This window comes from Bubalus kerabau, chromosome 15 (assembly GCF_029407905.1).
Source record: "Bubalus kerabau isolate K-KA32 ecotype Philippines breed swamp buffalo chromosome 15, PCC_UOA_SB_1v2, whole genome shotgun sequence".
Taxonomy (NCBI): domain Eukaryota; kingdom Metazoa; phylum Chordata; class Mammalia; order Artiodactyla; family Bovidae; genus Bubalus; species Bubalus kerabau.
The window spans coordinates 77,637,069-77,664,868 of record NC_073638.1 but is presented as its reverse complement, the minus strand read 5'-3'; the positions used below and the strand labels follow the sequence as shown (position 1 = coordinate 77,664,868).

Sequence of the window (27,800 nt, the reverse complement as noted above, 5' to 3'; positions counted from 1 at the left end):
GTACAGCACTCAGGGAAATTTATGCAACTGGATAGAATTTGGTTCAATTGGTGATAAATCTATAGGAAATTAACCAAACAAGAAAAAAAAGTAGCAGGGGAAATCCCAGGGGCAAGAAGGTTATACAACATAGTTCAGGGGTTGATAGTGTTTATATAATTATAAAATATAAACACTGAATAGTAACAAAAATCTGGACATAAGTATATTGGGGGATTGTGGGGGGTAAGTAAAGGTACATATGTGTGGTAAAGGAAATAATATCTTAAGAGTGGGAAGTCAATAGGGAATGCCTGAATTTGAAAAAAATCAAGAACTAGCAACATAAGCTACTAATTTAGAGATCTGGAAATAAATGCCAAATAAATCACTCTGAGTTGAAAGTGGTTATCTTTGAGGAATGGGAAACTGAGCTGAGAGTTGGCAGAATTTTATTTTTTACAATTCTTATATAACTATTTCATTCTTTAAACCTAATGCATGTATAACTTTGATTTTTTTTAAATAAATAAATTAGGAAAAGAATACTCAGCTTAGAGGGCTACCTGTTCTGTGACACCTTCTGTGACTCTTCCAGTTTAATTAAGATGTCTGTCCTCTGGACAGTCTTATTCTTACACCTTAAACCTCTAGTTAGCTCAAATCACAAGTAATTTAACCACTGGCTTTTTTGTGAGTTCTCTCAAGGTAGAGACCATGCCTTGTTAATCATTGGTTCTCCAGTACCTGTGATAAACCAAGGCATCAGTCAGTTTAGTCAGTTCAGTCACTCAGTCGTGTCCAACTCTTTGCGACCCCATGAACCACAGCACGCCAGGCCTCCCTGTCCATTACCAACTCCCAGAGTTCACCCAAACCCATGTCCATTGAGTCGGTGATGCCATCCACCCATCTCATCCTCTGTCGTCCCCTTCTCCTCCTGTCCTCAATCGTTCCCAGCATCAGGGTCTTTTTCAAATGAGTTAGGTCTTCGCACCAGGTGGCCAAAGTATTGGAGTTTCAGCTTCAGCATCAGTCCTTCCAAAGAATACCCAGGGCTGATCTCCTTTAGGATGGACTGGTTGGATCTCCTTGCAGTCCAAGGGACTCTCAAGAGTCTTCTCCAACACCACAGTTCAAAAGCATAAATTCTTCGGCGCTCAGCTTTCTTCACAGTCCAACTCTCACATCCATACATGACCACTGGAAAAACTATAGCCTTGACTAGACAGACCTTTGTTGACAAAGTAATGTCTCTGCTTTTCAACATGTTGTCTAGGTTGGTCATAACTTTCCTTCCAAGGAGTAAGTGTCTTTTAATTTCATGGCTGCAATCACCATCTGCAGTGATTTTGGAGCCCAGAAAAATAAAGTCTGACACTGTTTCCACTGTTTCCCCATCTATTTCCCATGAAGTGATGGGACCAGATGCCGTGATCTTAGTTTTCTGAATGTTGAGCTTTAAGCCAACTTTTTCATTCTCCTCTTTCACCTTCATCAAGAGGCTCTTTAGTCCTTCTTTCTGCCGTAAGGGTGGTGTCATCTGCATATCTGAGGTTATTGATATTTCTTCCGGCAATCTTTATTCCAGCCTGTGCTTCCTCCAGCTCAGCATTTCTCATGATGTACTCTGCATATAAGTTAAATAAGCAGGGTGAAAATATACAGCCTTGACATACTCCTTTTCCTATTTGGAACCAGTCTGTTATTCCATGTCCAGTTCTAACTGTTGCTTTCTGATCTGCATGTAGGTTTCTCAAGAGGCAGGTCAGGTGGTCTGGTATTCCCATCTCTTTCAGAATTTTCCAGTTTATTGTGATCCACACAGTCAAAGGCTTTGGCATAGTCAATAAAGCAGAAATATATGTTTTTCTGGAACTCTCTTGCTTTTTCAATGACCCAGCAGATGTTGGCAATTTGATCTCTGGTTCCTATGCCTTTTCTAAAACCAGCTTGAACATCTGGAAGTTCACGGTTCATGTATATAAGCGGTATTTAAGAAGTATTTCCTAAATTGAATGACCTCAGTCAATGGCACCAATGCCCTATCAGTCATAGAGGAGAGAAAACTATCTTTCTAACCCCTCACTTAAATATCTTCCTAAGCTCTATTACCTCACTGCAATATGCTGAATATTTGTGGCCCTTTCAAAATTCATATGTTGAAACCTAATTCCCAAGGTGATGGTATTTGAAGATGGGGCTTTTGGGAGGTAGGTCAGGAGGATGGAACTCTCATGAACAGGACTTGTGCCCTTACAGAAGAGGCTCACGGGAGTTCCCTGGCTCCTTATGCCATGGGAATATACAGCAAAAAGATGGCCATCTATGAACCAGGATGCAAGGTTCAACAGACAGAATCCCATCAACCTCTGCAAGGAACTGGCCTTGCACTTCAAGCATCCAGAACTGTGAGGAGTAAATTTCTGTTTATAAGCCACACAGTCTACCGCAGTTTGTTACAGCAGGTCGAACAGACTGGTGCACAGACCACAGACCCTTTGTTCTCTGAATACGCCAACCCTCTGTGCCCTTGCTCATGCTATTCCTTTAGCTAGAGGTGCTCTCCTTGCTCAGTTCCTATTCTCCGTTATTCATTTTCTAAAGACCGTTTGAAGCTTTCCTCAAAATTTATAGTCAGAATAAATCTCTTCTTCCACTTATCCCAAAACATGTTGCCTGAAATTCTACTCGGCACTTACTCAGCAGTATCTTAATACTTATGCTCACATCTGATTTTCTCCTTGAGTTCATTAGTTCCTCGAGTTCATTTGGCTTATCCATCTTCCGTCCTTCACTAACATGGTGTCTGGCACAGAGTGGACCCACAAGCACTGTAGAATGCTGTGTTTCCTGGTATGTAAGCTGTTGTGATTTCTGCTTCCCGTAAGAATGACAGTGAATTCCTCGAGGACCATGTCTGACACAGTGGTTGGCATTTTACTAAATGCCAACTAGAGGTAACCTCTAGCTTAGAGGTTTAAGGTTTAAAGGCTTAATAAGGGCTTCTCAGGTGGCACCAGTGGTAAAGAATCTGCCTGCCAATGCAGGAGGCATAAGGGATACAGGTTCTATCCCTGAGTCGAGAAGATCCCCTGGAGGCGGGCACAGCAGTATTCTTGGATTGGGAAGATCCTCTAGAAGAGGGCATGCCAGTATTCTTGCCTGGAGAACCCATGGACAGAGGAGCCTGGAGGGCTATAGTCCATAGCATTGCAAAGAGTTGGACATGACTGAAGCGACTTATCATGCACAGGGCTTAAGAAATAGTAACTAAGTTTTAAAAATTAAAAGACCATAAGACTGTTCTATACATCAGTGTCTCTTTTGCTGTCTCGTGGACTCTGTGAGAGAGGGAGAGGGTGGGAAGATTTGGGAGAATGGCATTGAAACATGTAAAATATCATGTATGAAACGAGTTGCCAGTCCAGCTTCGATGCACGATACTGGATGCTTGGGGCTGGTGCACTGGGACGACCCAGAGGGATGGTGTGGGGAGGGAGGAGGGAGGAGGGTTCAGGATGGGGAACACATGTATACTTGTGGCGGATTCATTTTGATATTTGGCAAAACTAATACAGTTATGTAAAGTTTAAAAATAAAATAAAATTAAAAAAAAAAAATTAAAAGACCAAACAGTGAGTTTGCTTCTCAGCCTTTATAAGGTACTGTCTTTCACTCTGCCTTTCTTCTTATCTCAATATAATTGAGCCTTCCACAAACCAGCCCTATCCTAATTACATATTTCCTGTTAGTTACTTTTCAACATGTGCTGGTCCTCCACAAGTCAAGGGAGACTCTTTTATGACTCTGTGCAGTGTATGGTACTTTCTACTTCTGCTAATATAATAATATTCCACTAGAATGAAAGTTCCAAACACTCCCTCTTACAATAAAGGTAGACTAAGGAATTTAGACCAACCCTCCTGGCTGAGAAAAACTGGATGAACTATTAAAAGCACTTATTTGAAGTCATCAGCAAGCCACCAAGCCAAATGAAGAATGACAAGGCCAGGTAGGTATAAGAGGAGAATAAAATCCAAAGAGGTGAGTCTAGTGTTTGGAGTCATTTTTCCCCATGGGCAGGGATTCTAAATAGAAGGATCCATGGATTGAATTCAAGGACTGTACAAACTTGGATAGGAAAAAAAATTACATCTTTATCTTTACTAACCTTTCATTGGAATTTAGCATTTCCTTCAACTATGAAAGTAAACGTAACAGAATTAGCAGGGCCTGTGATTTTTTTTTCAACAATAGAAACCTCAGATATTTTCATATCATATTAAAGTTGTTCCAGACACTTCACAATATCATTTATACTCATTACCACTTCAAAAACAAGGTAATATTATACCCACTAGTACTTCCAAGAGCTGTGTTAGTCATAAAAGAGGCAGCTGATAGACTGAGCGGTAATCGTTTTGAATTATTGTTAAGTCCTTGAATTTTCAAATGATTCTTAAGACTTGGCAGTCAAAAAACTGGAGTTCAGGACTCAGGGACTTTGGTAAATTCTCTAAGGCTCTGGGAAAAGGCTCCATGAAAACTGTAACTGGAAATAAATCAGCCCTCCCTGATTCTTAAGCCCAGTTTCAAATGATTTCAACCCCTGATTGGATTGAGGTAATCCAGGATTGTGAGTGCTCTAGCCATCTGCCAGAAGCAGATATAAATCCTCTCTGAAAATAGATAACATCATTCTAGGCCTCACATTATCTCTATAGTTTTTCATATACAATATATAACACAACTAAAGGGGGAAAGGTATACTACAAAATAAGACAATGGAGTAAAAATCCAAGAGAAAGAATAGATAATAGACACAGACCCTCGGAGAATCCAAATAATGATTGATGGACTGCCTATAACCATATGCTTTAGTATGGTCAGCAAATGAAAGATAAGATCTAGTAAAGAAGCCATTAAAAAAGAACTGAATGGCAGTCCTTTTTATTAAAAATTTTATTGAAGTACAGTTAATTTATAATTTTGTTAATTTCTGATGTACAGATTTAATTTTTGCTGTAAGTGACTCAGTTATATGTATATAATATATAATTATACACATTATATATAATTTTTATATTCTTTTTCATTGTGGCTTACCACAGAATATTGAATACAGTTCCCTGTGTTATACTGTAGGACCTTGTTATTGATCCATCTTATATATAACAGTTTGCATCTGTTAACCCCACACTCCCAATCACTCCCCCTCCCAACTCCCCTCCCCCCGACAACCACAAGTCTGTTCCCTGCATCTGTGGGTCTGTGTCTGTTTCATAGATATGTTCATTTGTGTCATATTTTAGATTCGACATATAAGTGATATCATATGGTATTTCTGTGGTACTTGTCTTTCTCTTTCTGACTGACTTTGCTTAGTGTGATAATCTCTAGGTCCATTCATGTTGCTGGGAAAGATTGAGAGCAGGAAGAGAAGGGGGAGACAGAGGATGAGATGGTTGGATGGCATCACCGACTCGATGGACATGAGTTTGAGCAAGCTCCGGGAGTTGGTGATGGACAGGGAAGCCTCACGCGCTGCCGTTCAAGGGGTCGCAAAGAGTCGGACACGAGTTAGGGACTGAACAACAACTGTCCATGTTGCTGCAAATGGCATTATTTCATTCTTTTTGATGGTTGAGTATATTCCATTGTATACATGTACCACATTATCTTTATCCATTCATCTGCTGATGGACACTTAGGTCGTTTCCATGTCTTGGTTATTGTAAATAGTGCTGCTGTGAACACATGGGTGCATGTACCCTTTCGAATTATAGTTTTCTCTGAATATATGCCCAGGAGTGCGATTGCTGGATCATATGACAACTCTTTTAGTTTTTCTGAGGAACCTATATACTATTTTTCATAGTGGCTGCACCAATTTACATTCCCACCAACATGCCAAAGGGTTGCCTTTTCCCTAAACCCTCTCCAGCATGTGCTATTTGTAGACTTTTAAAATGATGGCTGAATAGCAGTTCTTCAACTAGAAAATATAATGATCAGAAAATGCTACATATTATATGATTCCAACTATATGATATCCTGAAAAAGGAAAAACTATGAAGACACTAAAAAATATTAGAAGTTGGGGTGGGGAAAGGGATAAACAGGCAGAGCAGAGGTTTAAAAATAATCCTATCCATTCACTTTCGGCTGTCGGGTCTTGGCTGTCGCACGCAGCCTCAGCAGTCGCAGTGGGCAGGCTTAGTTGCCCCACAGCACGTGGGATCTTAGTTCCCGAACAGGGATCAGACCCACGTCCCCTGCATTGGAAGACAGGTTCTTAACCACTGGACTACCCGGGAAGTCCCGGAGCAGAGGATTTTTAGAGCACTAAAAAATACCCTGTATGATATTACAATGATGGATATGAGCCATTATACATCTGTCCAAACCCAGAGAATGTACAATATCAAGAGTGAACCCTAAGGTAAACTGGGTTTTCCAGGTGGCTCAGTGGATAAATAATCTGCCTGCAATACAGGATACACAGGAGATGCGGGTTCCATCCCCAGGGGGAGAAGATTTCCCTGGAGGAGGGCGTGGCGACCCACTCCAGTATTCTTGCCTGGAGAACGCCATGGACTGAGGAGCCTAGCAGGCTACGATCCACAGGGTCTCAAAGAGTCGGACACAACTGAGGTAAACTGTAGACTTTGGGTGATAATGACGTGTCAAGATAGGCTCATAAACTGTAACAAGCAGCTTTTCTGGTGGGATGTTGGCATGAGAGAAGCACGTATTTTGGGGGAGCAGAGGATATATAAAAAAATCTCTACCTTCCTGTGAACATAAAACTGCTCTAAAGATAAGTCTTTAAAAAATGAAACAAACCAAAAAAACCCATATTTGAACTACTATTTGAAAACTAAGGTTTTCACAATAATCTAGAATAAATTATAGAAAGTAAGCTAATTAAAATCTATTTTGCTGTTGGAAATAAAAATAAGAAAGATTTAAGATGCAGTGTAGGGGAGGCAAGACTGTGTGATGGTTACTTTTCATATCAATCCGACCAGGCTAAGGAGTGCTCCGATAGTTGGTAAAACATTATTTCTGGATGTGTCTATGAAGATGTTTTCAGAAGAGATTAGTTTCTTCAGACTAACTTTCAACCATTATACTGATAGTTTCCCCAACTTGCAATTTCCCTTTCCTTCTTTTGTATTTAAAAGACTGATTAAAAGTGCCACAGTAAACACACACACAAAAAACAATACAATAATTGGGAGGTAAGAACTCAATAGATGGGTTTAACAGCAAATAAGACATAAATAAAAGGAGAATTGATGAACTGTAAAAATAGTTCAGAAAAAAATATTCACATTGAAAGACAAAATGATGAAAAAAAATGCAGAAAATACGTAAGAGAGGACACCATGAAAAAGTCTAATGGTTGTGTAATCAGAATTCCAGAAGAAGTGAAGATAGTGGAACAGAGGTAAATTTGAAAAGCTAAAAATTGAGAACTTTCCCAAACTGATAAAAGATGTCAAGTTACATGTTCAAGAAACACTTAAGAATCCCAAATAGTTTATAAATATAAAGAAAAGCAAATCTAGGCACATCACAGAAAAACTAGGAAAAATCAGACCAAATATCCAAAAAGTAGTCAGAGATTATTGTAAAAGGATAGATTATTTTCAAAGGTATAAGAATAAGACTGATAACTCACTTCTCAACAGAAATGGTGTAAACAAGAAGATAATGGAATGGTATATGCAAAGCGCCAAACTGCCAACCTAGAATTTATACAAGAAAAAACTGGCCTTCAAAAATGGAGGTGAAAATTCCAATAAAGCCTATAATTAATAGTTTTCAATTAATAAGTCTCTGATCTTCATAACTATACTATGGTTATAGAAAATGTTAACATTAATGGAAGCTGGGTGAAAGAATGGAATAATGGAAGCTGGCTATAGAAACTCAATAATATTTTTGTGATTTTTTTGGTAAGTCTAAAATAGTTAAAAGAGAAAATAATGAAACAAAGATAGTTTCAGAATGATAGCTAATTTTAAGTGGAAGTGCCATGAAGGTTGAGATCTTGTCTGTTCTGTTCACTTCTGTATCCCCTAGTGTCTAGAACACTAACAAAATGCAGTCAGTAAATATTTTTTAATGAAAGAACAATAGTAGCAGTAGCTATTATTTATCCAACACTTAGTATGTCTTAGGTAGAATGCCAAGCACTTTATACTCATTATCTTATTTAAACCTTCTATCAATCATGTAACATATAATTTTATGTTTATATGAATCTCCCTATTTTATAGGTAAGGGTAAGCAACCTGCCCAAGATTACATACAAGTTAAATGGCAGGCTCGAAATCAGATCTCGAACATAGATCTGATTCCAAAGTCTGTGTTCTTAACCACTGTACTACAGTGCTTTCAAGTCATATAAAAATACTTCTTTCTTTTTCACTTATCCATATTCTACTCACCTTTCCAGGTTATATTAATCAGGGTTATCCAGAGAAACAGATATATATATATGAGGAGATTTAGCTTACCTGATCATGGAATTGACTCATGTGATTATGGAGGCCAAAAAGTCCAATGATCTGCCATTTGTAATCTCAAGAACCAAAAAAGTTGGTAAATTCAACCAAGTCTAAAGGCCTAAGAGCCAGAGGAGCCAACAGTATAAGTTCCAGTTTGAGTCTGAATGACCAAGAAGCAGGGGGCCAGTGGTTTAAGTTCTAGTTCAGGTTAGAGGCTTGAGAACCAGGAATACCAGTGTCTAAGGGCAGGAGAAAATGGACTTCCCAGCTCAAGCAATGAGAGCAGATTCACCTTTCTTTACCTTTTTGTTCTACTCAGGTCAATGGATTAGATGATGCCCAAATGCACTGGGGAGGGCAATCTTTCTTTAGTTTACTGGTTCAAATGCTAATCTCCTCTGAAAACCTCTTCATAGATGCATCCAGAAATAATGTTTTACCAGCTATCAGGTCACCCCTTAGCCTAGTCAAGTTAACACATAAAATTAACCATCACACAGGTCAAGACAAATTCTTCTATGATGTAATTACTCTAGTGCCCATTATTTCACCATACTCTCAGATCTCCAAGCACGATTTAAAGCCATTATATAAGGTCTTGAATGGTTCTCTAGTTATTAATCAATAAGCATTAACTCCTCAACCAGATTACACGCGTGAAGCCACGTGACCATATCTTATATTCCTATGGATATAGACCACATTTAAAGCTCTGTAACAATACTTGCTATTTTGGTAAAGGCATGAAGAAAAATATTTAGTTGGAAAAACCATGCATGGAATATCATTTGGGGATGCCTTAGAGATTGGGCCTATATGGTTTAAGATTCTAAACAACAAACCTGACTCAGAAAAACACTACCTTAAAAAAGGTGCTTTTTACATCAAGTTTTCTATAATATCTTTTTTTCCTCACAGCAAGTTCGTGGATGTTCGGGGCAATGTGAACAGAGCTCTCTCGGTTAACCCCCTGTGAGAGGGCACATATATTGCACAGAAGGTGAAGTCTGAGGCCGTGCACAGGAACATGTAACCTGTAACTTGTGTGGTGTGAATATACTCTCCCTGCCTGGAACTGCCCGTGCAACAGTCTCTCCTCGGGCTCTGTGATTTCTCAATACATTCCAACTGTTTGGAGGCTGGAGCTTGGCTCAGCAAGCACAGATAAACAGCTTCCTGGAGCAAGTTGCCAGTGTGACGAGCAATGACCTCAGCAGAGAATGTCTGCTTTTCATTACCCTCAGCACATCATTGTACTGCTGGAGCTAGGAACAGGAACAATACAAGTTGGATAGGCTTGACTGACTCAGGTCTCCCATGACACCTTGCATTTTTAAAACCTTGGCAGCCAAGAGGAAAAGAGGGTAGAGACAGGAAGTGAGGAAATAGCTTATATGTTGGGGGAAAAAAAAGCTTTCTTAGGTTATTCTCTGAATAAACTAACACTAAATGGCTACCAGTCATGTAGAAAATCATCAAATGTCTTTAATCCAAACAGTGCACGCAGTGTTACAGCAAACAAGAAAGACTAACAAGTCCTAAGGATCTTCATCTCCAATACTATTTAAAGAGAAATACTATCACTTTCCAAAAACGCCATGAAATAGGAGGGATGCAAACATCCCAGAAAACTGGAGCTAAACAGGAATGAGACTTACATGAAAATGAATCATCAATACATAAAGTCAGATACTGGAGAAGGAAATGGCAACCCACTCTAGTATTCTTGCCTGGAGAATCCCGTGGACAGAGGAGCCTGACGGGCTACAGTCCATAGGGTGGCGAAGAGTCGGATATGACTGAGCACGCATGCGTACGCACACCATGCTGATCAGAGCCGCACCTGTTAGCTGAAGAAAAGAGCGCTCAGTTCTGACCTCAGACAGGGACTTGGTTGGATACGACCCTTCTTGAGGGATACTGAGAAACAGTTTGTTTTGTGGGCAAGTCACTGACTGCAGAGATGCACCTGCCACGGGGCTGGAAGCGACGCACAGGCGGACATCTAAACAAATCACAGTAACAGAGAGAAGCTTCATTGGACTTTCGTTTCCCTTTTCTCGGGGAAGAAAGACCTTTGTGTGGCTGCCAAAAATCTGACTGTCCATCCTCCCTCCCCTGTCTCCCTCCCACCCCCATCTCAGTTCATTAACAACCTTCTGGTTCAAGGTACCAGACTGTGTCACCCTTCCCTGCTCTCATGCCAGGCCTGTGCTGCCAGCACCGCAGACCATCTAGAGTTGCGAGCAAATTATGGGAGAAATTAAAACCACTGATGAATTTTTTTAAATATTTTTTTATTTCTTTATTTTTGGCTGTGCTAGGTCTTTGCTGCTGTGCGAGTTTTTTTTCTAGTTGTGGTGAGTAGGGGCTACTCTCAAGTTGGGGTGTGAGGGCTTCTCATTGGGGTGGCTTCTCTTGTTGCAGAGCACGGGCTCTGGGTGCCCGGGCTTCAGTAGCTGCGCACGTGGGCTCAGGAGTCGCAGCTCCCGGGGCTCTAGAGCACAGGCTCAGGAGTTGTGGCAACACGGGCTTAGCTGCTCCGTGGCAGGTGGGATCTTCCCGGCCTAGGGATCCGACCAGTGTCTCCTACACTGGCAGGCCAGATTCTTTACCGCTGAGCCAGGAGGGAAGCCCTGATTCATTTAAATGGTTGTACTGTTGATTAGGTAAAGCTTCTTAACGTCTGATTAGCAATAGCACTATTGACATGTTACCTCAGATTTGTGTGTCTACTTGATTGCCGGAGGGGCACTCAGGGAATGACCAGAGTGAGAAGGAATATCAGGGCTTGGACTGGGCCTTTATATTATTTATAGATTAAAATAAATCAAGTAATTTCTCTAAGGGGAAACAGTTCAGTGTGGAGAATGATACCTTAGCTGTAAGAGCAGCTCCTATGAAAGCAGAAACAGTATCACTGGGTGTTGAGAATACTTCAGCCAAGGATGGAGTTCCTTCAGTTCCTCTTATTGAACGGTTTCATGACAGCTAAACTCCTCTTAACTTGTAGCAGGGAGGGGGTGGGGAAGTAGGGTCTATCCTGACAGGGAGAATCTGGGCCCAATTATTACTTCCATAGCCTTTGACTCCGACTTCTAAAGGAGTCAGGGGCCGCTGGGCTGTGAAATGCCTTCCTCGGCCGCCAGGTCAAGTGCTGCTGGATGGCTTCCTGTGCTCAAGACATGAATGGCCTGGAGGAGAAAGATGGATTCTAGGCAAATAAGCAGCTTCTTACATCCTCAGTGAACCTGGATTTTTAAGCTTCAAAAGACTTTCAAACCCGCCACTATGTTTCCTTGGCGTCCTTTTTCTACAAGATGCCTCTGGTAATATAGAAAAGAACCAGAATCCTCTATGGATTTCATAAATGATGGCTTAACAGAAATGCCTGGGCCAGGATCAGTGAGGGCAGGATTGCTTCAGCTACGGCAAAATCTATTCCAGGCAACCCTCTGAGGATGCAGATGGTGGCAGTGAAAAGTGGATAACTTTCTGTTACAGAATGTCAACTGCAGCTAAGAACTGAACCTTGGAGAAAAGATGGGGATGAGCAGCAGGCCAGGACAAGCGTTACCCCTGGTGAAGACGCCTGTGATGTGATTAGTCACCATTACTTCATCATGCTACACTTTGGCTCAACTTTACAACAATCAGTCGGGAGAATGTGGAGCAGAAACGGCCCAGAGAAGTCTGGGGTCTGCTCCTCATCAGAGCTACGAGCCTGAAAATCAGCGAGGTCCTAGCTTGTTCTCATGTGCTTCTCAGTGCTCCAGACCTGCTCCTCTGTTACCATGGGCACAAGAGGAGCCCAAACACGACTTAAATGCTGGGTGCTGGATAATCCTACAAAACCTGCCAACTTTAGAACTGCAAGTTTACGCCCTGATCGTTCTAGATTACTGAGGAGAGAAGTGGGTCATCTTTCATAGGGCTTAGAGCACCTGTTTAAAAAAGAAAAAGTAATACATGCTTTATAACCATGGATTGTTTTCATTAGAGTTACATTTTAAATGATTTAAGAATATGCACTATTGGACTCTCCTTTCCTCCAAGAGTAAATTAATGAAACTCACATTTCATGGACTTATTCTAACTAAAACAATAAAAAAAGGAATTTGATGCTGGCACCTTTTACTACTAAAGCATATAAAACAAGCATGCAAGTTCCCAACTGAATTCTGATAATTGATATGTATCAGAATGGAATTAATGATTTTTTCGAAAATTGATAAATACTTCCATCTCCATATTTAAACTATATATAGTATATATTAAATAACACAAATAATTTTATGACTAATTATTTTATTATTCTTACTTATTATATACAAGCAGCGCCCAAGAGAGAGGCCAATTACCTATAAGGTAGATTTTTATGACTACTACCTGTTAAAGGTATTCCACTCTGAGAAGCAGCACATAAAATTAGTCAAATTTTCTTTTTTGGACAAAGAAAGCCTAGGTGATAAAGGTGGACAAAAACAAGGTAAGTCACCTGAGCTGAAGTAACTTATCAGCTCTCGAATGAGGAGCCAATCACTCTATAATTTGAGCCCTCAAATAATAAGTTTGATAAATTATAAATTGATAAATTATCAATAATAATTTGATAAGCCATCAAATGCCATCCCCTCCCAGTGGCCTTCCTGGCCATTCTATATATCACATTATTCTAGTTACTTCTTTGTTGTTTATCTTGTTAGTATCAGTTGTATAACCTGGGGAATGTTACTCTTGTGTGCCTGAATTTCCTAATGTAAAAAATGAAGATAATACTAATACTCCACCTCGTAGTATTTTTGAGAATTAAATGACATAATACATGTTACAGACTTGGGACAATGCCCAGAAGACAGCAAGTGTTTATCTACTATTAGCTACTGTCGTCATCAGTTTACTTGTTTATTGACTATCTCTCACCAAACCTCCCGGTCCATGGGGGCAATTATTAATATCTTATCTGTCTTGTTCACCACTCTCCTTCCTTGCCAAATACACACAGGCACTAGTAGTGCTCAAAAATAATCACTGCATGAATGAACTCAAGAAGCGTTGTCATATAGTCTCACATATCCTTAAGATAAACCTCCGTCAATGAAGGTAATCTGTATATGTACTTGTAACCAAAGTAGTCGTCATGCAAACTTCCCTAGGAAGCTAAAATCATCATTTAAAAAAAACAAAAACAAGACACTTGATCATAAAAAAGAGCCCTCCTGGGCCCACCAACCAAGACCACAGAGTACCATTCTTTTCTATATTAGTACGTGGAGGTCAAGCTCCCTGATGCCACAGGGTTGTAACTATCAATTTAGCCTGTGAAGAATGGTTCCCAATCGTGATAGGAATTCTCAGATTTCAGCCTGTTTTTCTCTCATCATTATTTTCCAGTGTCTTAAAAAACCACATTTCTCATTTTATCTTTGCCACAAGAACCTGGTCACACTCTACTGCGGTTTCTAAGTTACAGCTACTCTATTCTAGCCTCTTTTTCTTGGATGTACTTCTTCAAAGGTCCTGACCCGGTGCTGACACTTGGTCTATTCTTAGAGCGGCACCTCTAAATGTCAATTCCTTTTACCTTCCACTGGTTGAAAGACAACATTCAGAGGTAGAGGTTGCATACAAATAAAAGAAAATCCTCCGGGATCTGGTATCCTTCTTTAAAGAGTGTCCAGAGGAATCTGATCTGAAGAGCTCACAGTCTTACAGACACACACACACACACACACAGAGTACAGCTTAGCTACTCATGTTTTACAGCTTATCCAGATTTGCTGGAACAATCATGGATTTGTTGGAAACACCAACCTCCATGGAGTGACGGCACAGGTGAGAGGGCAAGCCAATCCACAGAAGAAAATCGGCAGAAAAACCTTCCAAAAAGAATTTGGAAGAGTAATCTTTATCATTGTTCAAACGGACTGGTTCCAAATAGGACAAGGAGTACGTCAAGGCTGTATATTGTCACCCTGCTTATTTAACTTATATGCAGAGTACATCATGAGAAACGCTGGGCTGGAAGAAGCACAAGATGGAATCAAGATTGCCGGGAGAAATATCAATAACCTCAGATATGCAGATGACACCACCCTTACGGCAGAAAGTGAAGAGGAACTAAAAAGCCTGTTGATGAAATTGAAAGAGGAAAGTGAAAAAGTTGGCTTAAAGCTCAACATTCAGAAAACTAAGATCATGGCATCTGGTCCCATCACTTCATGCGAAATAGATGGGGAAACAGTGGAAACAGTGGCAGACTTTATTTTTTGGGGCTCCAAAATCACTGCAGATGGTGATTGCAGCCATGAAATTAAAAGATGCTTACTCCTTGGAAGGAAAGTTATGACCAACCTAGACAGCATATTCAAAAGCAGAGACATTACTTTGCCAACAAAGGTCTGTCTAGTCAAGGCTATGGTTTTTCCAGTAGTCATGTATGGATGTGAGAGTTGGACTGTGAAGAAAGCTGAGTGCCGAAGAATTGATGCTTTTGAACCGTGGTGTTGGAGAAGACTCTTGAGAGTCCCTTGGACTGCAAGGAGATCCAACCAATCCGTCCTAAAGGAGATCAGCCCTGGGTGTTCTTTGGAAGGAATGATGCTAAAGCTGAAACTCCAGTACTTTGGCCATCTCAAGCGAAGAGTTGACTCATTGGAAAAGACTCTGATGCTGGAAGGGATTGGGGGCAGGAGGAGAAGGGGACGACAGAGGATGAGATGGCTGGATGGCATCACTGACTCAATGGACGTGAGTCTGAGTGAACTCCGGGAGTTGGTGATGGACAGGGAGGCCTGGTGTGCTGCGATTCATGGGGTCGCAAAGAGTTGGACATGACTGAGCGACTGAACTGAACTGAAAAAAAGGTAAATTATCCACCATTTATTGTATGAAAATATCAACGTCTGAACTTGAAACTGGGAGATGGAAGTGCGCACTTAACATATTTTTTAAGAGATTTATGTATTTAATTTTTTGGCTGTGGTGGGTCTTCACTGCTGTGTGTGGGCTTTCTCTAGTTGCAGCTCACGGGCTTTAGCAAACTGGCTCAGTAGTTTTGGTGCACGGGCTTAGCTGCTCTGTGGCGTGTGAGATCTTCCCAGACCAGGGATCAAACTGGTGTCCCTTCCATTCCAAGGCGGCTTCTTAACCACTGGACCACCGGGGAAGCCCAACACATTTTTTAAAAAAATTATGTTTCCTATTGTTTAGAGATAGCTCCAATTTATCCCCTCCAAAAGGCCAGTGTTAAACATTTAAATGGCAATGTATTGAGGTCACCAGACAAAGCTGTGTGATAACCTGTGTGAAGTATAATTCATAAGGGAAACCTCAAAGAATTTAGAAATTATAGCAAGAAGAGACCTCAAATTATTATCTGGTTAGGCCTCCAGTAACATTAGGCATTAGAGCGACTTGGAGACAGTAGAGAACAGTGGCTTTTTAATACCGCAGGTGAAGCTTGGTTCTTAATTCTGTAGCTCATGAACTGATAGAAGCTATTTTAACCTTTCTGAGCCTCAGTTTCCTCATCTATAAAACAGAGATAATAATATTACCTACTTCAAAGAATTATAGTTACTGAAATATAGTATGAGTTTGATAAAAACTTTATTATAATATATAACTATCACATCATTTTTATTAGCATGTTAGACTTTATTATGCCCATTTCACAGATGAGGCAGCTGAGCCCAGAAAATTTCAGCAATTGGCTCAAGATTATAGAGTGAGGACTTACAAGGATAGCAGCTCTTCCTCCCAGGGCTCCGTTCTTTTCACTTCACTGTGTGTGTGTGTGCATTGGAGAAGGCAATGGCACCCCACTCCAGTGTTCTTGCCTGGAGAATCCCATGGACGGAGGAGCCTGGTGGGCTGCAGTCCATGGGGTCGCTAAGAGTTGGACACGACTGAGCGACTTCCCTTTCACTTTTCACTTTCATGCATTGGAGAAGGAAATGGCACCCCACTCCAGTGTTCTTGCCTGGAGAATCCCAGGGCCGGGGGAGCCTGGTGGGCTGCCGTCTCTGGGGTCGCACAGAGTCGGACACGACTGAGGCGACTCAGCAGCAGCAGCAGCAGCAGCAGTGCTTAGTTGCTCAGTTCTGTCTGACTCTTTGGACCCCATGGACTGTAGCCCACCAGGCTCCTCTGTCCATGGGATTTTCCAGGAAGAATACTGGAGTGGGTTGCCATTTCCTCCTCCAGAGGATCTTCCCAACCTAGGGATCAAACCCGTGTCTCCTGTGTCTCCTGCATAGCAGGCAGATTCTTCACCCACTAAGCCATCTGGGAAGCTTTTCACTTCCTTATGCTTCTACAAATCAATACAAAACTGAGGCCTGTGAAAGAGGGATTTTCACTACATAAGTTAAATTCACAATCAAAGGAAAGTCAGGAGCTTCTACCATGCAGGTCTCCTTGCCTACCAAATACCACTTCCCATTTAATCGTACATCTTCCAAGTTTTTTTTTTTCCCTAAAGGATTTTGGAGCTTTGATGCTGGCTCACTTCTCAAAATAACTTGCCTCAGGCCAATATAGTTGTCTTAGAGTTATAGAAATGTCAAGTATGTGCCATTCACATATATTATGTAATTTTTAGTTTTCTGAGGACAAGAAACTGCTCGCTTGGTAACTAGATTTCTATCAGCACTGTGGAAAATCTTAAGACTCTTTTTTCCCCAACAGTGTACTGCTAGATAAAAGCTATAGTCAATAGCATTTGGAAATAGTTATAAGCCTTATTAGAGTTCAGTATTAGTTACACAGACTAGCGGGTTCACTTTTGGAACCCACGCTACATGGTACATCCGTGGTATACAGCTGCTTCTTTATTTTTCGGCCAGGCTGCAGAGCAAGCAGGACTTTAGTTCCCCAGCAAGGATATAATCCATACCCCCTGCAGTGAAAGTGAGGGGCCCTAACCACTAGACCACCAGGGAATTCTGGTACATAGCTTCTTAAATGGCAGGATATAGAACTTTATCAAAAACAATCAACAAAAAAGAAAAAAAGAACAAGAGATAGTCCTTATTCATACTAAAATGAAGAGTAAAGGGTAGATAGAAATGTTTGCTGTTTAGTCAGTAAGTCGTGTCTGACTCTTTTGCAACCCCATGGACTGTAACCCACCAGGCTTCTCTTCCATGGGATTCTCCAGGCAAGAATACTGGAGTGACTTGCCATTTCCTACTCCAGGGGATCATCCTGACCCAGGGATCGAACCTGTGTCTCCTGCATTGGCAGGCGGATTTCTTTACCACTGAGCCACCAGGTAGATAGTATTCAATAACTTAAAATATATATACAGCTATAGATTGAACAAATATTTACCTAACATCTATCAGATACAAGGCATCATGCATGCCAGGCAATGGGAATACAGAGATGAAGGAGAAATGATGCCTACCCTCAGGAACCAGCATAGTAGGGAAAAAACGTAAAGGAGATGGGGGAGGGAGCATAGAGTAAAATGAACCAAGCCAGGAAGAAGCATTGCCCCCAGAAGAATCATATTTCACTTGGCAAGGAGGCTCAAGGGTGCTGGTACAGATTAAATGGCCTAGAAACTTGACCCCTAGGCTTGTCAGTTCTGTAAAGCAAGCAAGGCTATTTGATCTCGGTCTTTATTCCCATCCCACTTCGTTTGCTTCAGCCCATACCATGAGAACAAGGAAGATGCCTTGCTCTATTTCATCCTCTTTTAGACGACTGGGGGAAGGCAAGGAACCAGCTCTGATCCTGGAAAGCCTGTTTTTCCCAGAAACTTGAAATTCCAACCCATAAAAAAATCTAGATTTAATTTGCAAGACTTATAGCTCAGCAAAAGAATGAGAGTGAGTCAAGAATTCCCCTAACAGCAACCCAAGTTTAGGCCATTAGAAGAGATGTCTAATCTTCAAGGAACCTCTGGAGAATAGAAAGGAAAAAAAATTGTTTTCAAGAATAGACCTGAGCTCATGATTCACCTTAGAATAGGATAGCCTGCAAGAGCTATTCTTCCTTTCTTAAAACGCTTACAATAAACCAGAAAAAAAGAGAAAAGAACACAAAAATGATTATATAAATATGTGATGGCAATTTGGTAATAAAAATAATGTTTTAAATTTCTTTAGCATATCCTTTCATGAAGACCAAGGTATTTTAAACTGATTATCTCATTCAGCCTAAAAGCAGTTTTGTGATATCAAAAAGAAAGAAATAGGTAAGAGAGTTTAAGAGGTAAATTCTGGTGGCATAACAAAAAAGTGACTTATGGGTATGAAGTGTACAGTGAGGAGAATATGGTCCGTAACTAATATCTAAAATTTTAAAAAAACTAAGTAATATCTTTGTATAGTGAACTATCATAATTAGACTTGTGGTAGTAATCAGTGTCAAGTGTACAAGGAGTATTACATTGCTATGCGGTGTAACAGGAACTAACAGTGTTCTAGGTCAACTATAGTTCAAAACCAAACTCGGTTTGGGATGGACATGTACACACTGCTATATTGCAAATGGATAGCCAGCAAGGACCTAATGTGGAGCGCATCAAACTGCTCCATGGTATGTGGTAGCCTGGGTGGCAGGGGGGTCTGGGGGGTGTGTGGTAGCCTGGGTGGCAGGGGGGTCTGGGGGGGGTGTGGTAGCCTGGGTGGTAGGGGGGTCTGGGGGGTGTGTGGTAGCCTGGGTGGCAGGGGAGTCTGGGGGGAGAACAGATACACGTACACAGGCCGCTGAGTCCCTTTGCTGTTCACCTATTACAGCACTGTGAATTGGCTACACTCCAAAACAAAACAAAAAGTTTTTTAAAAAACAAACAGTATAGAGATCAGATTTGGGGTTATCAGAGGTGGGGAGGGATAGGAGGAATTGGATAAAGGTAATCAAAACTTCCAGTTATAAGATAAACAAGTACTGGGGATATAATAATGTATGTTACATATGAAAATTTCATATGTTACACATAAGAATTGTTAAGAGAGGAAATCCTAAGAGTTCTCATCAAAAGAAAAAAGTTTTTTTCTATTTCTTTAATTATCTAAGATGATAGATGTTCATCTAAATTTATGGTGATAAGCACTTCATGATGTATGTAAATCAAATCACTATGCTATGCATCTTAAACTTGTACAATGCTGTATATCAATTATATCTCAATAAAACTTAAAGAAAACCATTTTTTATAAATTAAAAAAAATGGATAATCATCTTGACTTTTACCCCTCCAAACATACTTTATAAAGAAACACAACTCCTTACAGATATAATCTATGAAAGATGTCCTACCTCTAGAAATAATCTTAAATTCTTAAGTGATGGACGCAGCATCCTCTGGAAGGAAAACTGCAGGGGAATATCATCCTAAACATTTCCGTGAAAAAAAGCCAGCCAAGAAAAACACAGGCTAACAGGACACAGACTAAAGGAAATCAGAGTGAATATTCTGAATAATGGGAAAAGTTAAAAATTATGAGAGGAACCTAAAAAACAAACAAACAAAAAAACAGATCTAAAAGATCAAACAGGGCTTCCCAGGGGTCTCAGTGGTGAAGAATTATCCTGCCAAGCAGGAGATGGGGGTTTGATCCCTGGGTCGGGAAGATCCCCTGGAGGAGGAAAACGGCCACCCACTCTAGGATTCTTGCCTGGAGAATCCCATGGACAGAGGACCAGACGGGCTACTATCCATGGGGTCACAAAGAGCTGAGCGACTGAACAGCAGTGGTAGCGATGGATCAAACGAGCAGTTGTTGAGCTTCTAGAGTTGTGACTACTCACTAGACTCATCATTAGACAAAACTGGCTGCACCAAAAGCGTGTTCCAAAACATGTTTGGGCAGCCCTCAACTCATCTACCAAAACTAAGCATCCACTGCCACTGCTTCATCAGCGCTGCCCTGCTCTACTTTTCATGCATCTTGCCTGCTTCCAAAAGCCTCTTTGGGACCTGCCCTAGAGGCAAAGCACTCAGGTACTTACTATTCTGTGAAGAATCTGGCAATGCCATATTGGCTAATATCTTCCTTGTTCTCTAGCAGCTGGCAGACTGCATCCTCCACGTATGTGAGGACATGTCGCTGGGCTACAAAAAAAAAAAAAGAGAGACAGAGAGAGAGAAAGTGAGAGGGAGATTAAAAAAAAAAAAACAACCCTCCAAACCCCAGTAAGGCATGAAAGCCAATCGAGGCGCTGGCTCTGTTCTAGGAAGTGGACTGCAGTAGGTGAACCAACTCACGGCCCTTGCTGAGCTACAGTCTCAGTGGGTAGAAGGGAGATGCTGCAGAAGACCTGCTGCCATTTGATTGGCTGTCAGTATTAATATCAGCCATTCACTCTTTATTTCAGTGATAAAGGTGAGGAGCTTTAGCACCATTTAGCAGATACACCTGGGAATTCTTTCTTCCCACCTCCTTCCACTTCTGCATGGCTCAGAAATTTACCCTAGGGAGTAATGATTCTATGCCTGACTGCAAGGAAAACTCAATTCTTCCATTAAAAAAAAAAAAGTAACTGAAAAAGTTTAAGGACCATGAAGATTTCAGTAAAGATGTTAAAAGTTATTAACCTTGGTAAGTAAGAAGACCATGAAATCTGGGTGGCCCGATTTATCAGAAGCCATGTTTCCCACATTTGTTGTGACTAGCAGATGTGTGACTTCATCATAGGCTTGTAATAAAGGGTGTGATGAGTATTAGAATTAGACCTGGGCTGGAATCATGACTCTGTCTGACAGCATAATCTTGGATAGTTATGTAATCTGCGCCTGTTTCCTTCTTTATCAAGTGTGGAAAGAAACGTAATTTTATGTATTTATTTTTAAATTGAAGTATAGTTGATGTACAATGTTGTGTTAGTTCCTGGTGTATAGAAAAATGATTCAGTTATATACACATATGTTCTTTTTCATATCTTTTCCATTATAGTTATTACAGAAGCTGGAATCTAGTTTCCTGTGCTATACAGTAGAACCCTATTTATCTATTTTATAAATAGTAGTTGTATCTGCTAATCCCCAGCTCCTAATTTATCCCTCCACGCCTTCCCCTTTGGTAACCATATATTTGTTACCTGTGTCTGTGGGTCTGTTTCTGTTTTGTAAATAAGTTCATTTGCGTCATATTTTAGATTCCACGTATGAGTGATGAGAGAAACAGAATTTAATTCTTTCTCTAAAGTGGTCAATCAACTTAATCTGAACCGCCTGAGACACCCTATTAAAATGCAGATTCCTCACCTGGCACTATCTCAGACTTCATGATCTTAAAATTCTAACCGGAACCCAGTAATTTTAACAGGTACCCTTGAAGTTTCTTACGTATCCTGAAGTTTAACAATCGCTGGTTAGAACTTGGGCTCTGGAGTTCTGAGAGACCCGAGTTTCATCCTTAGCCCACCAAGTTCCTAGCTGTGCGACCTTGGGCAAATTAGTCTGCAAGCCTATTTCCTCCTGTAAAATGTGGGTAATAACATTGTCACTATTCTTAAACCACAATGCTTTGTTTTCTTGATGATATATCTCATTAAAAGTCTATCTCAAAGGGCTATTGGAAGTCTGCTTCAGTGGTACAGCAGAGCTTCTAACACAGCAGGTGCTCCCCAGACGCTTGTTCCCCCTCCCTGACTTTTGTCTTTAGATATAACAACGGTATCCTGGCACGCTTCACGTAGAAACTTCCAATTCAGTATTTCCATTTACCACCCTATTTTTTTTCTTTTTCAAAAGCAAAACAAACAAAACAATTTTCGTCTGGAGCAGTAAGAACAAAAAACCCCAAAGTAATAAATATCCTGCCACAGCAGTTCCACAAAGTTGCTACCAAGATGGACACTTGCCTCTTTCATATTTTCATCCCTCAGGAAAATATGAGGGAATTACCTAAAATTTGTAAAATTAGATACTTAAAAAAAAACAAAAACATTCCTGAAGTCCTGGTAGTTTAGTGAGACTTGTAAAGCAAATACGTTTATCTACCCAAGCTGCACTCAAGACAGCCTTTGTTTGACAGTGGTTACCTAAAGTTTCGCCATGTTTACACCGGCCTAAAGTCCAGATGAATGACATGTTTACATTCCATGACTTACTCTATCGATATGAGTGCTTCCCAAAGCTAACAACTATCAGCTACTGCAAACATTCTCCAACTCCGACCCCACAAAAAGATGTGAAAACAAAACCCGTGCTTCATCAACAGTTCATCCAACTGGAAAACTATTTCACTAAGAAATGGCCCAAACTGACAGTGAAGTCATGAGATAATACAAGAGAATTTCTTGGGACTTCCCTGGTGGGAAGTCCTAAGGTCCCTAAGGTCCTGCAAGTTTCACGGCACAACAAGAACAACAACAGACAATTTCTGGCATTAATCGTTTTATAATTAAGTATATACGAAACTGGGGGTGGGGGGTGGCCAAATTAACATTAAAATCAGCTATACTTTCACCTCTGTATTTTCCTTCTCTTATTCCACCCACTTATCCTTATCTTACAAAAAGATTCCTTCCATGGGCTATATATAGGCTTTTATGAGTTGGAACTACCTAAGGCTACTACAAAAGATTAGGGTTTCTTTTTGGTTTGTTTTTTTGTTTTGTTTTTTGACAGCAGAAATGAAAGGGCTCTACTTAGAAGCAAATCCTGCTTCTTCTCCGTCTTAGCTCCAGGGACTAAAAGTCAATCTGAAAGCCCTTTAAGGGAGAAATGTTTTCAGAGCAGTTAGAATCAAAGTACTTTTGTCTTCCTCAAAAAAGGGAGGAATTTTCTGGAAAACAGACTTTGCAGCAAGAAAAAAAAAGGTGGGGGATGGGGAGCAGGGAAAGGAAAAAAGAAAACAAATATAAATAAAGGACTATACCTATTTAACATTCAGCTACCAATCAGATATTTAGAACTTTATATTACACATAATAATTATAACAATAACAGCTCTTCCAATTTTGAGCACCTGTGCAACTTACTGAATAACCATGTGCCAGAAACTGTGCTGTTTTACATGCATTATTTTATTTCATTTTCACAATAATCCTACGATAGATATTTTGATCACATTTCCATTATACAAAAGGGAGAATGGAGATTTATAAAGTATCTTTCTCTAGATCACACAGCTAGTAAGAACAGAAGCCAAGACTTGAGTCAAGGTATGTCCTACCAAGAACCCATGCTCTTAACACTGTATACCACACTGCCTCATCACTGACATGTTATAATAAGTTTTATAATAGATATGGTCTTCATTTTACATGGAGCACAAAGGAAGGGGGTGTATGTTGGTAGTAAAATCATGAGAGGTGTGGTCCACCTGTGTCCATGTGAATTCATATGTGAATTTGTATGAGTGTGTTTGTGTGTTGTGTGTATTTACCCTGTCCCCGCCTGCACAGGTGTGCATGCCAATCGGCATTTGTGTGAAGTCAGGACATGTCCCCAGTTTCAAAGTTTCTTACAAAGAATCTGCCCACCACAAAGTCTTCACCTCACCCACCCCTAGCTCAGAAAGTAGAAACAGAAAGACCTAGTGCTCTTTTCAGCCGTGGGTGAAGTGAAGGAATTAAGAAGAACCCGCAGAGGCAGGAGGAAGTTCCTCTCTGAGGATTTCACACAAGCCTAGTGCAAAGAGCCCTCCTCGCTAATTGCTTTCTTGCTGGTGGCTTCCTCCACGTGCAGCTCTTATCAGTCCCATGTTACCTTCTGTGGTTAAAGGTACCACCCAGCCCTGGAAAATCCTTTCACTTTATCCAACGTCAATAAGACGGAAGTTCAAAGCTCTTGTCTGGCAATAAAACATTGAGGATGTCATTTCATATTATTTTTAAGATGCAAAGGAATAGGCTTTAATTTATGCGAATGATTAAAGAATAAAAACTGCACACCTGCATCCCCGGAGGGCAGAGATATCTGGGCACCTTAGTTGCCCTCTCGGAGAAGGAAAAACATTTCAGATTGGCTTTTCCTCTTCTGCTTTGCTGTGTTTTTCACAAGGCCAGGATTAAGTTTTCTAACGTGAACCAATAGGCTCTATTGTTCTGAAATCCACACTAAGGCCCAAGGATCCATGTCTTGCTCACGATAGCATCGCGGTCTGAGATAAGTACTTAAACCTCCAACACACTGCACTGAAATGACTGAGTAAAATATAAGTAAGCACGGTGTGATCTTTATATGAACCGTGTGGGTGAAAGCAATTGTGGGTCAGAAACTTCTTGGTTCTCTGTTGAATCACCTCCTGCTGATCACTTAATCTCTAGATACCACAGTCAAGCTTGCTGTGACTTGAGTATGACGTGAAGACTATGTCTAATAATAAACTGTTTCTTTAGAAAAGGGCTTCCCTGGTGGCTCAGATGGTCAAGAATCTCTCTGCAATGCAGGAGACCCGGGTTTGATCCCTGGGCTGGGAAGATCCCCTAGAGAAGGGAATGGCAACCCACTCCAGTACTCTTGCCTGGAGAATCCCGTGGACAGAGAAGCCTGGCAGGCTACAGTCCACGGGTCGCAAGAAGTCAGACACGACTGAGCAACTAACACACAACACAACACACACAACAATAATCTCAGCACAGCACTGGGCACACAGTAAGTATGCAGCACACTTACTGTGTGTATGTTCATCACCGTTGTTATTATGACAGTTGTTGCTGTGTATCCCTTCCAGACATCGCAACTCACAAAACAACGGGTTTCAGCACAACAAACACCAAGACATCAACCTACCATAGCTCCTGCTCACTTATTTAAAGTTTGCCCATCCAACCAAAGATGTTTACAGATTATCTTCAAGGATTACTGAGCTACATAAAACTCTACACATATAACGATACACATAATTTAGACTCACTTCAGCTATAGCCTTTAAACTTGTAGGAAGCATTCACTTATTAACTGCTAATTACTCAGGAGACTCTAATTTATATGGGGAAAATCCAAAACGATTTCTTTTTACTCTCTTCCCAAGCATAAATACCATCAAAGTATTAGCTGTTTATTTTGCAATTAAATGGTAAGGGGTCCCATTTGGAAATTTTTGCTTGAGGGGCTACCTCAATTATTTAGACCACTCATTTTATTATATGATTATTATTTTACACAGAGTCCCTGGACTAGAGTAAACAAGTTTTACTAGAAAACATTCACATGAATTACAATATGAGATATTACTAGATATAAGAGCAATAGCAGTGTAAGTGAAAAGCAAAGCATATACATATATCCACATTTATATCCGACTTTTTTCTCCTTTGTCAGAGTCCTTTGGAGACTCAGATGCTGGATGGAACAAATAAGTGCTGAATTAAATTAAGACTGTTCTCTGAGATTATTAGAAAAGTAACCTTATTAACCAACAACCTGTCATGTAAACTGTTTAGAAGCTTCAAGTTTAATATCATTTCCAAATCACTAACACGATACAGTATTTGATCTTGTAAAATATAAATAGATAGCTTAATGGCTTAAAAAGTTAAACCTCTAAAATTAATCATTTACATTCTCCATCTTTACTGGTATGTTCTCATCCAGGGATACAGTATGCTCTGGTAAAATATTTTATCACCCATACAAGACTATCTTTGATCTTAGACCACGCTAGACCAATTTCCTTTGACCAAAGGAGATGGGGAAATGAGGAAAACTAGCATATGTAATACTTATACAACCCAGTGAGGTAGGTAATAGACTTTTTTTGAAGCTCAGAGAGGTTAAGAAACCTGCTCAGTCTTAAAAAATGACTAAGTTAGAATTGAAACTTAACATTTGACTCCAAAGCCCATGCCTTTCCATCTCAACCTTAGCTCTCAAAAGCAAAACAACATAAGAAAACGCCAAGAACCAACAATGTGTCCCATTTTACACTGTATTGTCTAGAAAATGCTGGCTCTCCATTGTTAATACTAGAAAAGAAATTTCATTTGGTTAATCAGATAAAATATTGGCATGGTCTTTAATTTTTTTAATGTTTATTATTTATAATTATATATTTAATTACTTTGAAAGATTCAAACAATATAGAAAAAGTTAAAAACCAATCCCAGTTCCCAATCAGTTTGGTATGCATATCTAAAAAATACAGAAATACACAGTTTGTGAACTTGGTTTTGTTTTTAAGTTAATGACATATACTTTTCTGTACCTTACTTTTTTCACTTGACCATGTTTGGAAATCTTTTATGAAACAATATGGTACCAACTTATTTGCCAGTGTATTTCTATTGATAAACACTCAGGCTGCCCCCACATATCCACTACAGCAAACTGCTGGCTGAACACTCCTGTACTTGTCTCCCTGTGCACATGTGCAAGAGTTTTTCTTAAGGTGAAAGTGAAAGTCACTCACTTGTGTCCGACTCTTTGCAACCCCATGGACTATACAGTCCATGGAATTCTCCAGGCCAGAATGCTGGAGTGGGTAGCCTTTCCCTTCTCCAGGGAATCGAAACCCAGGGATCAAAACCAGGTCTCGCACATTGCAGGCAGATTCTTTACCAGCTGAGCCACAAGGGAATTGACATCTGATAGGATGCACGTATCCTCATGGGTTTTATTTTTCAGTTTTATTGAGAAATAATTGACGTACACTACTGTGAAAGGTTAAAGAATATAGCATAATGGCTTGATTTATACATATATTATGAAATGGTTATCATAATAGGTTAAGCCTAACATCCATCTTCTAACATACATAAAATGAAAAGAAAAAAAAGAAATATTTCTCCTTGGGTAAAAGCTCTTAGGATTTACTCTTTTAACAACTTTACCATATATCATACAGCTGTGTTAACAACACTCATCATGCTGCATTTAACACCCCTAGTATTCATTTACCTTATTACTGGAAATCTGCACTCTGCCCCACCATCACCCCCACCTTCCTCCTCTTCCCTCTCTCCCAACCCTCTGCCTCTGGCAATCACATGTCTGATCTCTTTTCCAGAGTCTGATGGAGTCGTTTAGATTCTACATATAACTGAGATCATAGTGTCTATCTATTTTATTTAAATCTATTTAAATAGATAGGTTTTAGTGTAATCTATAGTGTAAATCTACTTCATGGTTTACTTCACTTAGCATAATGCCTTCAAGGTCCATCCATGTTGTTGCAAATGGCAGGATTTCCTCATTTTCGTGGCTGAATAATATTCCACTGTGTGTGTGTTTTGTACAACTTCTTCATCCATTCATTCATCAGTGGACACTCAGGTGGTTTCCTTACCTAAATTACTGTAAACGTGTTGTTATGAACATACGGGTGTAGGAATCTTTTCCATTTCGTGCTTTGTTTCCTTTGGATATATTCCCAGAAGTGGAATTGCTGGATC

General features: G+C 40.2%; 1 protein-coding gene and 1 long non-coding RNA gene across 4 annotated transcripts in view; one reads left to right on the top strand and one right to left on the bottom strand.

The window, feature by feature from the left end:
- Positions 1-27,800, bottom strand: part of CSTPP1 (centriolar satellite-associated tubulin polyglutamylase complex regulator 1) — a 210,219-nt gene that overhangs the window by 139,715 nt on the left and 42,704 nt on the right. For all 3 annotated transcript variants that reach the window (XM_055547039.1, XM_055547038.1, XM_055547040.1), the window contains exon 2: positions 20,469-20,571. In XM_055547039.1, coding sequence (XP_055403014.1) covers positions 20,469-20,571 — 103 coding nt within the window. The remainder of the gene's footprint in view (positions 1-20,468; positions 20,572-27,800) is intronic.
- LOC129627644 (uncharacterized) lies at positions 21,110-22,405 on the top strand. Its single transcript, XR_008702655.1, has 2 exons — positions 21,110-21,285; positions 21,615-22,405. It is a non-coding gene; the product is annotated as an uncharacterized LOC129627644 (long non-coding RNA).